This window comes from Cyprinodon tularosa, unplaced genomic scaffold, assembly GCF_016077235.1.
Source record: "Cyprinodon tularosa strain WSP-4 unplaced genomic scaffold, ASM1607723v1 ctg586, whole genome shotgun sequence".
Classification (NCBI taxonomy): domain Eukaryota; kingdom Metazoa; phylum Chordata; class Actinopteri; order Cyprinodontiformes; family Cyprinodontidae; genus Cyprinodon; species Cyprinodon tularosa.
The window spans coordinates 204576-217824 of NW_024039325.1; the positions used below are offsets into that span (position 1 = coordinate 204576).

Genomic DNA, 13249 nt, shown 5'->3' on the forward strand with positions numbered 1-13249 from the left:
CCAGACCCAGACCCAGTTAAACTGGTCAGAAACTGAACTCCATCCTGAGGTCAAAGGGGGCGGTTCCATCGCCTCACCTGAGGATGGCCTCACCTGCAGCCGTTTTCTCTTTGATCTCCTCAAGTTTGGACAGAGTGGCAGAAGTAAGGACCTCCAGATCCACTCCTTTCCCCGTCTTAAAGAAATCCACCATGCTGTTAATGGTCACCTGCAGGAAAAAAAGAAAAATGTGGATCGGACCCCCAGAAGGAGCCGATAAAGGATCCTCAGCAGCAGCAGAGCAGATACCAGCAGAAACAAGGGAATCCAACACAGATCCTTTCAGCAGCTCCTCTCAGAGCAGTGATGCTCCAAACATCCTGAAGGGTTGACCTCCAATCTTAAAATAATCTTAAAATAATCCACATTTATTAAGTGTTTAACCCTGAATGTGAATCACTCTCATCTACCAGAGATGTTTACCACATTCTCTAAGCCCTCTAGGGTCAGAAGGTCTGCGGTTTATCTCTCTACCAAAGACATCAGAGGACAGTCAGAGGACAGTCTGAGGACAGTCAGAGGGCAGTCTGAGGACAGTCAGAGGACAGTCTGAGGACAGTCAGAGGACAGTCTGAGGACAGTCAGAGGACAGTCTGAGGACAGTCAGAGGACAGTCTGAGGACAGTCAGAGGGCAGTCAGAGGGCAGTCTGAGGACAGTCAGAGGGCAGTCTGAGGACAGTCAGAGGACAGTCTGAGGACAGTCAGAGGGCAGTCTGAGGACAGTCTGAGGACAGTCTGAGGACAGCCTGAGGACAGTCTGAGGACAGTCATAGGACAGTCAGAGGGCAGTCTGAGGACAGTCTGAGGTCAGTCTGAGGACAGCCTGAGGACCAGTCTGAGGACAGTCTGAGGACAGTCAGAGGACAGTCAGAGGACAGTCTGAGGACAGTCTGAGGTCAGTCAGAGGACAGTCAGAGGACAGTCTGAGGACAGTCTGAGGACAGTCTGGGGTCAGTCTGAGGACAGTCAGAGGGCAGTCTGAGGACAGTCAGAGGACAGTCTGAGGACAGTCAGAGGGCAGTCTGAGGACAGTCAGAGGGCAGTCTGAGGACAGTCAGAGGACAGTCTGAGGACAGTCTGAGGACAGTCATAGGACAGTCAGAGGGCAGTCTGAGGACAGTCTGAGGACAGTCTGAGGACAGCCTGAGGACCAGTCTGAGGACAGTCTGAGGACAGTCAGAGGACAGTCTGAGGACAGTCTGAGGTCAGTCAGAGGACAGTCAGAGGACAGTCTGAGGACAGTCAGAGGGCAGTCTGAGGACAGTCAGAGGGCAGTCTGAGGACAGTCAGAGGACAGTCTGAGGACAGTCAGAGGACAGTCTGAGGACAGTCTGAGGTCAGTCAGAGGACAGTCAGAGGACAGTCTGAGGACAGTCTGAGGACAGTCTGGGGTCAGTCTGAGGACAGTCTGGGGACAGTCTGAGGACAGTCTGAGGACAGTCAGAGGGCAGTCTGAGGACAGTCTGAGGACAGTCTGAGGTCAGTCAGAGGACAGTCAGAGGACAGTCTGAGGACAGTCTGAGGACATTCTGGGGTCAGTCTGAGGACAGTCTGAGGACAGTCTGAGGGCAGTCTGAGGGCAGTCAGAGGACAGTCTGAGGGCAGTCAGAGGACAGTCTGAGGACAGTCAGAGGACAGTCTGAGGACAGTCTGAGGGCAGTCTGAGGGCAGTCAGAGGACAGTCAGAGGACAGTCAGAGGACAGTCTGAGGACAGTCTGAGGACAGTCAGAGGTCAGTCTGAGGTCAGTCAGAGGACAGTCTGAGGGCAGTCTGAGGGCAGTCTGAGGTCAGTCAGAGGACAGTCTGAGGACAGTCTGAGGGCAGACTGAGGGCAGTCTGAGGACAGTCTGAGGGCAGTCTGAGGGCAGTCTGAGGTCAGTCAGAGGACAGTCTGAGGACAGTCAGAGGACAGTCAGAGGACAGTCTGAGGACAGTCTGAGGGCAGTCAGAGGGCAGTCTGAGGACAGTCAGAGGACAGTCTGAGGACAGTCTGAGGACAGTCTGAGGACAGTCAGAGGACAGTCTGAGGTCAGTCTGAGGTCAGTCAGAGGACAGTCTGAGGACAGTCTGAGGACAGTCTGAGGACAGTCAGAGGGCAGTCTGAGGACAGTCTGAGGACAATCTGAGGACAGCCTGAGGACCAGTCTGAGGGCAGTCTGAGGACAGTCTGAGGACAGTCTGAGGGCAGTCAGAGGACAGTCAGAGGACAGTCAGAGGACAGTCTGAGGGCAGTCTGAGGACAGTCAGAGGACAGTCAGAGGACAGTCAGAGGACAGTCTGAGGACAGTCTGAGGGCAGTCAGAGGGCAGTCAGAGGGCAGTCAGAGGACAGTCTGAGGACAGTCTGAGGGCAGTCAGAGGACAGTCTGAGGACAGTCTGAGGACAGTCTGAGGACAGTCAGAGGGCAGTCAGAGGGCAGTCTGAGGACAGTCTGAGGACAGTCTGAGGACAGTCTGAGGACAGTCTGAGGACAGTCTGAGGGCAGTCAGAGGGCAGTCAGAGGGCAGTCTGAGGACAGTCTGAGGACAGTCTGAGGACAGTCTGAGGGCAGTCTGAGGACAGTCTGAGGGCAGTCAGAGGGCAGTCAGAGGGCAGTCAGAGGGCAGTCAGAGGGCAGTCTGAGGACAGTCTGAGGATAGTCTGAGGGCAGTCTGAGGACAGTCAGAGGACAGTCTGAGGGCAGTCAGAGGGCAGTCTGAGGACAGTCTGAGGACAGTCTGAGGGCAGTCTGAGGGCAGTCTGAGGACAGTCTGAGGACAGTCTGAGGGCAGTCAGAGGGCAGTCTGAGGACAGTCTTAGGACAGTCAGAGGACAGTCAGAGGACAGTCAGAGGACAGTCTGAGGACAGTCTGAGGGCAGTCAGAGGGCAGTCAGAGGGCGGTCTGAGGACAGTCTGAGGACAGTCTGAGGGCAGTCAGAGGACAGTCTGAGGACAGTCTGAGGACAGTCTGAGGACAGTCAGAGGGCAGTCAGAGGGCAGTCTGAGGACAGTCTGAGGACAGTCTGGGGTCAGTCTGAGGACAGTCTGAGGACAGTCTGAGGGCAGTCTGAGGACAGTCTGAGGGCAGTCTGAGGACAGTCTGAGGACAGTCTGGGGTCAGTCTGAGGACAGTCTGAGGAGAGTCTGAGGGCAGTCTGAGGGCAGTCTGAGGGCAGTCTGAGGACAGTCAGAGGACAGTCAGAGGACAGTCAGAGGACATTCTGAGGACAGTCTGAGGACAGTCTGAGGGCAGTCAGAGGGCAGTCAGAGGGCAGTCTGAGGACAGTCTGAGGACAGTCTGAGGACAGTCTGAGGACAGTCTGAGGGCAGTCAGAGGGCAGTCTGAGGACAGTCTGAGGACAGTCAGAGGACAGTCAGAGGACAGTCTGAGGACAGTCAGAGGACAGTCTGAGGACAGTCTGAGGACAGTCTGAGGACAGTCAGAGGACAGTCTGAGGACAGTCTGAGGACAGTCTGAGGGCAGTCAGAGGACAGTCTGAGGGCAGTCTGAGGACAGTCAGAGGGCAGTCAGAGGACAGTCTGAGGACAGTCTGAGGACAGTCAGAGGACAGTCTGAGGGCAGTCTGAGGGCAGTCAGAGGACAGTCTGAGGACAGTCAGAGGACAGTCAGAGGACAGTCAGAGGACAGTCAGAGGACAGTCTGAGGGCAGTCAGAGGACAGTCAGAGGACAGTCTGAGGACAGTCAGAGGGCAGTCTGAGGACAGTCAGAGGACAGTCAGAGGACAGTCAGAGGACAGTCAGAGGACAGTCTGAGGACAGTCTGAGGGCAGTCAGAGGGCAGTCAGAGGGCGGTCTGAGGACAGTCTGAGGACAGTCTGAGGGCAGTCAGAGGACAGTCTGAGGACAGTCTGAGGACAGTCAGAGGACAGTCTGAGGACAGTCTGAGGACAGTCAGAGGACAGTCTGAGGACAGTCTGAGGACAGTCTGAGGGCAGTCAGAGGACAGTCTGAGGGCAGTCTGAGGACAGTCAGAGGGCAGTCAGAGGACAGTCTGAGGACAGTCTGAGGACAGTCAGAGGACAGTCTGAGGGCAGTCTGAGGGCAGTCAGAGGACAGTCTGAGGACAGTCTGAGGACAGTCAGAGGACAGTCAGAGGACAGTCAGAGGACAGTCTGAGGGCAGTCAGAGGACAGTCAGAGGACAGTCTGAGGACAGTCAGAGGGCAGTCTGAGGACAGTCTGAGGGCAGTCAGAGGGCAGTCAGAGGGCGGTCTGAGGACAGTCTGAGGACAGTCTGAGGGCAGTCAGAGGACAGTCAGAGGGCAGTCAGAGGGCAGTCTGAGGACAGTCTGGTCATCGGACAGTCTGAGGGACAGTCAGGACAGAGGGCAGTCAGAGGGCAGTCTGAGGACAGTCTGAGGACAGTCTGGGGTCAGTCTGAGGACAGTCTGAGGACAGTCTGAGGGCAGTCTGAGGACAGTCTGAGGACAGTCTGAGGACAGTCTGAGGGCAGTCTGAGGGCAGTCTGAGGACAGTCTGAGGACAGTCTGAGGGCAGTCAGAGGGCAGTCAGAGGGCAGTCTGAGGACAGTCTGAGGACAGTCTGAGGACAGTCTGAGGACAGTCTGAGGGCAGTCTGAGGACAGTCTGAGGGCAGTCAGAGGGCAGTCAGAGGGCAGTCAGAGGACAGTCAGAGGACAGTCTGAGGACAGTCTGAGGACAGTCTGAGGGCAGTCAGAGGGCAGTCTGAGGACAGTCTGAGGACAGTCTGAGGACAGTCTGAGGAGAGTCTGAGGGCAGTCTGAGGGCAGTCTGAGGGCAGTCTGAGGGCAGTCTGAGGACAGTCAGAGGACATTCTGAGGACAGTCTGAGGACAGTGTGAGGGCAGTCAGAGGGCAGTCAGAGGGCAGTCTGAGGACAGTCTGAGGACAGTCTGAGGACAGTCTGAGGACAGTCAGAGGGCAGTCAGAGGACAGTCAGAGGACAGTCTGAGGACAGTCTGAGGACAGTCTGAGGACAGTCTGAGGACAGTCTGAGGACAGTCTGAGGACAGTCTGAGGGCAGTCAGAGGACAGTCTGAGGGCAGTCTGAGGACAGTCAGAGGGCAGTCAGAGGACAGTCTGAGGACAGTCTGAGGACAGTCTCAGGGCAGTCTGAGGACAGTCTGAGGACAGTCAGAGGGCAGTCTGAGGGCAGTCTGAGGGCAGTCTGAGGGCAGTCTGAGGGCAGTCAGAGGACAGTCTGAGGACAGTCTGAGGACAGTCTGAGGACAGTCTGAGGACAGTCAGAGGACAGTCTGAGGGCAGTCAGAGGACAGTCTGAGGACAGTCTGAGGACAGTCTGAGGACAGTCTGAGGACAGTCTGAGGGCAGTCAGAGGACAGTCTGAGGGCAGTCTGAGGACAGTCTGAGGACAGTCTGAGGGCAGTCAGAGGACAGTCTGAGGGCAGTCTGAGGACAGTCAGAGGGCAGTCAGAGGACAGTCTGAGGACAGTCTGAGGACAGTCTCAGGGCAGTCTGAGGACAGTCAGAGGACAGTCTGAGGGCAGTCTGAGGGCAGTCAGAGGACAGTCTGAGGGCAGTCTGAGGGCAGTCAGAGGACAGTCTGAGGACAGTCTGAGGACAGTCTGAGGACAGTCAGAGGACAGTCTGAGGGCAGTCAGAGGACAGTCAGAGGGCAGTCTGAGGACAGTCTGAGGACAGTCTGGGGTCAGTCTGAGGACAGTCTGAGGACAGTCTGAGGGCAGTCTGAGGGCAGTCTGAGGGCAGTCAGAGGACAGTCTCAGGACAGTCAGAGGACAGTCAGAGGACAGTCAGAGGACAGTCTGAGGTCTGCTTACCGCATCGTAGATGATCTCCACAGGCTGGGAGTGGATCTCCAGCAGCTGGTCAATGCCGACCTTCTCAGGGTTCAGCTCGAACGCCACGCTGAGCAGCGATGAGGAGGAATCGCCCACCGAGGCGATGAGCGAGGGGACCGTGTCCCGCTGCTTCAGGCCGGTTACGTACCAGTGCTCCAAGTCTGCTTCCAACCTGCAGAGGGAGAGAAGAGGATCTTAGCGGTCTGACTGCGGGCGCCGGTCTGCAGAGGACAGCTGCTCTCACCTGACAGCCTGAGCTCCAGGTCTCTGAGAGATTTTGGTGCTGAGGTTAACCATCTGGATGTTGAGGATCTCTGGAACGTGATGCTGCTCTCTGAAGGTTACCGACGTCCTCAGCAGCTGGAAGGTGATGATCACACCAACGTACTGAAACACAGGAGCTTAGGTTACTTTAGCATCTTTACAATAAATCCCAGCAAACACAGAGATATGAATAAACGCCCCCCCCCTGGAAGGTGTTTCATATCTGTGTTGCTTCTAGTTCTGAAGCTCTTTGTGTTTCTTTTCTCTACCTATAAGACACTGTGTCCTCCCTCCTATAATTTTTTTTCTTTTCTTGGAAGGGCTGTAGGGAAAATGAAATGTCCCCAAACTGGAATGCTGCTCCAGGCTGGATGATAAATAAAGATTATTTGACTCGATTAAGGCTAATCTTGGCTAAGCTAAGCTAGCTGAGGCTTTCTCTTATACTGACCACTTCCTGCTAAACCAACACTAAGCCCCACCCCTAAGAGGCTCCAAGTCTTTGTTTCTACTTTCCTTGTCTGGAGACAGGGCTGATTTTACCTTGGGGTGAGTCGCACTTTAAGGTTGGCATACGGTGCATTGAAGCCATCAGGCTGACATCTGCCTGGACTGGAAGTCTGTTCTGACCGGCTAGATCTGGTCTGACCAGAGGACAGGAAATCTGGTCCTAAAACGAGTTGTGACCTTTAACCTTTAGCCTGCTAGCTGAGGTCAGCCCGAGGGGTTCAGGCTTTGCCACCATCCCTCAGATGAAGGTTTAAAGGTTGGGATGCGTCTACCTCTTTGGGTAAAGCCAGGTTGTGGGAGCTGCCGCTGTAGCCAATGGCTGTGTAGAGTTTTTCTTTCTCCTCAGCCGTCATCAGCTGCTCCAGACCTGAACCTGAACCAAAGGATGCTCGGTTAGAATCCAACCATGGGGCCGGTTCAGAGGGTTGGGAGCAGGTCTTACTCTCAGGCTCCTTCTCTTCCTGCTCCTGCTCCTCCTTCTTTCCCTTCTTCCCAAACCAGCCGCTGAACCAGCCCTGCTTTTGGCCAGCAGCCTTCTTCCCGGACAGCTTCTGCCCGGACCGGATCGCCTGCTGGAACAGAAAGGCTTGAATCATCCTGTAGCTTTGGGAAAATATCACCGCCAGCTTCATGTGCAGAAGATCACCTCCATCTGGGCTTGTTGGCGAGCCAGAGTGATGTTGAACACATCCAGGGTTTTCTCCAGATCCTGAAGGAAACAGCAGACACAACAATTCAATCAAGTGCCGTAAAATGAAACACCACTCAAGAGACTATGATATCTATAATAGAATAAAAGTAATTTAAAATAATGTATTAGTACGGAAGAGGATTAGGGCCACTGGAAAAAAAAAAAAGTTAACTGATTTTTTTTCTTTTATTTCAGTATAGTATGGGAAAAAAGTCAGAATTCTGACTTTTTTTATTGTCAGAATTCAGTCAGAATTCTGACAATAAAAAAACTAAACAGATTTTTAAATTTTATTTCAGTTTAACATGGGAAAAAAGTCAGAATTCTGAGAAAAAAGTCAGAATTCTGTTTACTTTTTTTTTTTTTTTTCAGTGGCCCTAATCCTCTTCCGTATATTAGAGACTAAAAACCCCATACTGGAAAAACAATCTAGAAATAAGTAAAAAAAAATCTTAAATTAAGTGTATTAACCTTAATTTGAGTAGGTAAATGAGATGACTTGCCATCTGAATGAGTATTTTTACTCTTAAAATAATATATTTAGATAAAATGCACTTGAAATAAGACAATGCAATTGTGTTTTTCTTATTTTAAGTGTAAATTGTATCCAAGAACAAATGCACTGATTTTAAGAAGAAATGACTGATACAGATTTAGATTTTTTCCAGTGAGAAGAAGGGGGGGGGGGGGGGGGGGTGCATGAAGGTGCAGCAACTCAGAAAGATAAGGTGGAGAAAGACCATAGAGAGACAAATGAAAGAACTTTCAAATGAATCCTAAAATATTCAGGGATTCAGTGTAATGAGGCTTAAATCAGGGTAATGAGCAGATGTTTACGAGCTGCAGCGTTTAAACCAGTTTAAGCTCTCAGCCTCCTTTAATTCATTTGATAAAAAACCGCCAACATGATTCACACTGGAAGCTACAGCATAATATATGACGTTACACCGTTACGATGCTACGGCGCAAACATTTACTGATTAATGACGTCATTACAGCCTAAGCGCCTCATATAATGTGACCCAGCATGATGTCATCACAGCCTAATATGATGCAAGGTTTTTATGACGCATGAATCATAACAGTGTTACATTATACCTTTAAATCATACGGCATTAGATCATATCAGCCTTACAGGATGTACTGTAACAGCATTAAAGGCAAGCATGCTGACTGTGCAATAGATGTGAATAGAACAGTCATACCGCTACCTCACCGTTACTCCTCACCTGCTACACTTTAACGTTAAAGTAAACCCACCTGTTTATAAGCCATCCTGATTGTACATATGTCACCTCAAACCTCTGTGCTACTACCTTGTATTTTATTTTTTATTTTTTTATTGTGTTCGATACATGTACACTTGCACCTTAATCCTTATTTATATTGATATACTGCATATATATAGTTTATTCTTCTTAATGCACCTTCTTTAATTACTATGCCGATATGTGACAAGTACATTTCTCCGCTTTGAGATCAATAAAGCTCATCTAATCTAATCTAATCTAATCTAATCATACACCCAATCCCAGTTTGCTTCTGACAGAAAATGGTGACGGACGAGGTCGTAGCGTTTAGCGCTGATGATAAAACCCGAGGGGGCAGCGTAGGTCTGGCTCAGCGTAGTAGACTGGCTCATTTACAGAAATGTTTATTAATGTGCACAGTCCCTGTTCAAATAAACACATAAATAAAAAAAATAAATAAATAGGTCGGACTGAGACGGACGGCAGTGTTTCGTCCGACTGCGCAGTAATTCAGCGGTAATTTCATGGGTCTGACAGGAAGAGAGACGTGGTTACAGAGTGAAACACATTCGCTTTTTGGAAAATAAAAACTAGAATCTGTTAATCTGACGGGAAAGAGTCGGTTTGGACTCCCGCATCACGTTTATAGTAGGCGAGACAATGAAGGAAATAATAAAAAAAATAATGATGGGAGGTTCAGGTATGGAAGACCAGCTCTACCATATTTAAAAATAAATAAATGCTCAATAAATAAAGCATACAACTAATTGCCCCTAAAAATACAATAAAAAAAATGTAGGTAGAAATAAAATGATGCAGTGAGACATTAATGGATATAACTCTTTTAATTAGCTTCTATATTCCTTTGCCTTGGTGATAATTACCTTATTTATTGTCTTTTATAATCTTCAACTTTATTTATGAATTACATATTTTTTTAAGTATCTATTTATGTGCATGTTGTAATATTTTTGTGTTTTATTCTTTGTATTTTTACCCTCTCATCATGCAAATGAGGGGGGGGGTGTCTTAGAGGGTCACCTCCTGCCCATTGGAAGCATTTTACTTTTTAAATATGGCCGAGCAGGTCCTCCATATTCAGGAGGATAGGAAACAGATAAAGTAGTGATCTTCTTCAAGCCTCGCAAAAACAACGAGGGATAGAAAGCTCAGTTTATCAATCTCTAGAGGAAGGAAAAAAACTTCAGGAGGAGAAAGAGGTGGATAAAGTAAAGTAGTGATCTTCTTTGAGCCTCTCAAAAAGCAAAATAACGAGGAGCAGAAAGAGCAGAAAGAGCAGGTGAGCGTGGCGAATCTCTCTCGCCTCGTTATGAAATAAAGAAAGAAAAACTTAGAAATCTCTCTCTGAGAATCACTCAGCATCTAAACTGTCTCTTTCCTTGTTTTTCTGTTCTTTAGACGTAGATCTCATTATGTTTTTAACATCTGATCTGGTTTGAGATGCTGCACAGACTTGTTAAAGCCAGACCTACACTCTACCATTTTTTGCCCTTTTTCGGGTCGACTGTCAGCCTGATGGTGCGTGGTGTAGCTGTACAGGGGGTAATGAGGAGCGATCAGCCTCTAACGACCACCCCCCCCCCATCAGGAATCAGAAGGTCGGCAGAAAATCAAAATATGTTTGTTACATGATGATGTAACCTGACCTGGAGCTGCCTCTCGGTTTCTGGACCCGGCTTGTTCTGGCTCAGCAGCTTGCTCTTGTAGGCGGCCTTGTAGACCCTCAGGTTCCCCCTGTGGCGTTTGATTTTGGACCAGGACCACATGTGGCTGACCCGCCTGATGTGCACTTCCATGATGCTGTTGAAGGCGTACCTCCACCTGAATGAAACAGCAGACGGGAATCTCTGAGCCGCCAGTTTTTCTCTCCAATCTAAGCAGAACCGTCCTCTCATCAAACATTGAAGTGAGTGACCAGAGAGCAGGAAACTGACCAGAGATTGCTGCTGTCATGGACGGGAACGTCAGGCCTGAACTTTCTGTAGGGGGCGTTCTTCGCCATCAGATCGATGGACTCCAGGACGTCCACCATGCTGAGGTACTGTGGAGAACACACAATCAGAGTCCGTCTCCATCCGTCTCCGCCCCCCCAGGTCCGGCCCTACCTGTGGTTTGGTCAGCTCGATGCCGATGTTCTGCACCTCCAGCTGAAGGTTCGCCTTCGGAGACTTCAGCTCCATCTCTGCATTCGGGTTGATGCACATTTTAGCCGAAGCAAAGAGCGGCTTGAAGACTGCAGAGCGAGAGGAGGGAAGGTCAGACAGGAAGCAGAAACTATTGAATATGTTATGATCGTTCATCAATATGGAGGGGCGGAGCCTAAAGGAGCCGCTCCTGCTCCAGCAGAGGAGGAAGCCATGTCTCCTCTGCCTTTCACTGGGAGCATCGCTATCGACCTCAAAGAGAAGATGAGCAGCAGAGGAACCTGAACCTAACAGATCATCACATCCTTTTTCCTTCTAGTGTTGCATAGACCTTAGTCGACTTACTTTTCAGAATCTTGATTATTCTTTTTTCTTTTGTATATCGATGACGTTAATTTGTGGGATATTGGTCCGCCTATAAGTAGGCTGGGTTTCCACCTTCCAGCCTTCGGAGCGATCCACCGCCACAGAGAGCGCGTCCTGACGCCATGCGCACGTCTCCCGTCTTTGCAGGCCGCCGCTGACCTCTCCAGCCTGCCATGCGGTACTTTTGTTCGTTAGCTTTTGTTTTTTGCAGATTTTTTGTAACTTTGACCTTGCGGGACGGGTTGTCCTGTTTTCGTTCTTTTTTATTTTTATTACAGTTGTTAACCGTTAGTTCGTTGCTAGCGGAGGCTTCGACGGCCCTATATAGGGTTGGCCCTCTGCTGTAACATTTTGTTTCTTTGGATCAGCTCATCAGGTACAACTTTCTGTTCATACTTTTGTTTTTTTTGGAGACGGGGAACTGGGGAAAAAATCTGACTCTGATATTTTGTCTCTTTACAGAAAAACAAAACACCTGATCTAAAAAGAAGTTCCAGAGATTAAGAATAAAATAATTCTTTTGAACCTCATGTTTGTCTCGTATCCTCAAATGTGTTGTGGCCTGGGTGGTCGTAACGCCCCTCAGCCTAGATTCCAACTCAGAACTGTCTGTAGTTTCTTTAAGAGGTAATGCTTTATGCTACGTTCAGAACGCAAGCAGCAGAAGCTACAGAAGCTGCAGAAGCTGCAGAAGCTGCAGAAGCTTCAGAAGCTGCAGAAGCTTCAGAAGCTGCAGAAGCTTCAGAAGCTGCAGAAGCTGCAGAAGCTGCAGAAGCTTCAGAAGCTGCAGAAGCTGCAGAAGCTTCAGAAGCTGCAGAAGCTGCAGAAGCTTCAGAAGCTGCAGAAGCTTCAGAAGCTGCAGAAGCTTCAGAAGCTGCAGAAGCTTCAGAAGCTGCAGAAGCTTCAGAAGCTTCAGAAGCTGCAGAAGCTGCAGAAGCTTCAGAAGCTGCAGAAGCTTCAGAAGCTGCAGAAGCTGCAGAAGCTGCAGAAGCTTCAGAAGCTGCAGAAGCTGCAGAAGCTGCAGAAGCTTCAGAAGCTGCAGAAGCTTCAGAAGCTGCAGAAGCTTCAGAAGCTTCAGAAGCTGCAGAAGCTGCAGAAGCTTCAGAAGCTGCAGAAGCTGCAGAAGCTTCAGAAGCTGCAGAAGCTTCAGAAGCTGCAGAAGCTTCAGAAGCTGCAGAAGCTTCAGAAGCTGCAGAAGCTGCAGAAGCTTCAGAAGCTGCAGAAGCTTCAGAAGCTGCAGAAGCTTCAGAAGCTGCAGAAGCTTCAGAAGCTGCAGAACCTGCAGAAGCAGCTGGTTCCCATGCAAAGTTAAAGGTTGACGCACATCAAGGCTCTTTATGCAGCAGAAGTGGCGCATCATGAGCTTCTGAGCATCTGAGGCGCTTCAGAAGCAGCAGCTGCTGCAGTTGTAAACATTTTACTTTAGCTGCTGGACGCGCCGCATCAACCAATCAGAGAAGCTGATCTGGGAGCTGGCAGGGAGTCAGACACAGTTATAATTTATTATTATCTAGAGACTATTACTAACAGGAGATGAAACTCAGGGCCAGGCGAGCCCTGTGATGTCACGAATATGATCCAATCGACACCGATTGGTTCTGCGGGCTCCCGTTCTCCATACTTCCTGTGTTCTGATAAAGAACGTGTTGGACTAGAACAGCAGACCCGACTGGCGCTCTAGAGAAAACAGGCTTAGTTAATGTGGTGATGATCACACGGTTTTATGATGTCAGCCTTTCATGATGTCATCTTGTGATGTCACTTTCTCATGATGTCATTCAATTCCATTCAGTTTATTGTAGAGTGACTTTATATGATGTTTAGTGAAAAGGAGCCATATCAACTGAGCGGAAATGATGAAACGATGAGAAAGTGACATTATTTCTACCATCACACTGCATTAATGGCCTTAAGGCTTAATTCCCAATTCTTTTGTAAAATCTGATTTTCTTTTTTGCGTTGCCTTTCACATTTCCAAATGTATGTGATCTCCTGTGTGAACTGCATTCATACAGCAAATAATCATTGTTTTGTATCGATGCATCGATCCAACAGCCGATGATCCGATGCATCGATTCGTCCGCAAGAGAATCGATTCATGTTTTTTTTTTCCTCCGGTCTATTCTTATCCATTTGCTCCTGGGCGTAATTCTCCTCCCGTG

At 49.5% G+C, this 13249-nt stretch overlaps 1 protein-coding gene across 1 annotated transcript in view; it reads right to left on the minus strand.

The window, feature by feature from the left end:
* The window catches only part of vps13c (vacuolar protein sorting 13 homolog C), an 84774-nt gene that overhangs the window by 52776 nt on the left and 18749 nt on the right, over positions 1-13249 (minus strand). The window contains exons 14-22 of the mRNA XM_038306581.1: positions 10683-10810; positions 10512-10618; positions 10224-10398; positions 7262-7324; positions 7058-7184; positions 6888-6988; positions 6086-6228; positions 5821-6013; positions 94-208 (exon numbers count right to left, since the gene is read on the minus strand). Coding sequence (XP_038162509.1) covers positions 94-208; positions 5821-6013; positions 6086-6228; positions 6888-6988; positions 7058-7184; positions 7262-7324; positions 10224-10398; positions 10512-10618; positions 10683-10810 — 1152 coding nt within the window. The remainder of the gene's footprint in view (positions 1-93; positions 209-5820; positions 6014-6085; positions 6229-6887; positions 6989-7057; positions 7185-7261; positions 7325-10223; positions 10399-10511; positions 10619-10682; positions 10811-13249) is intronic.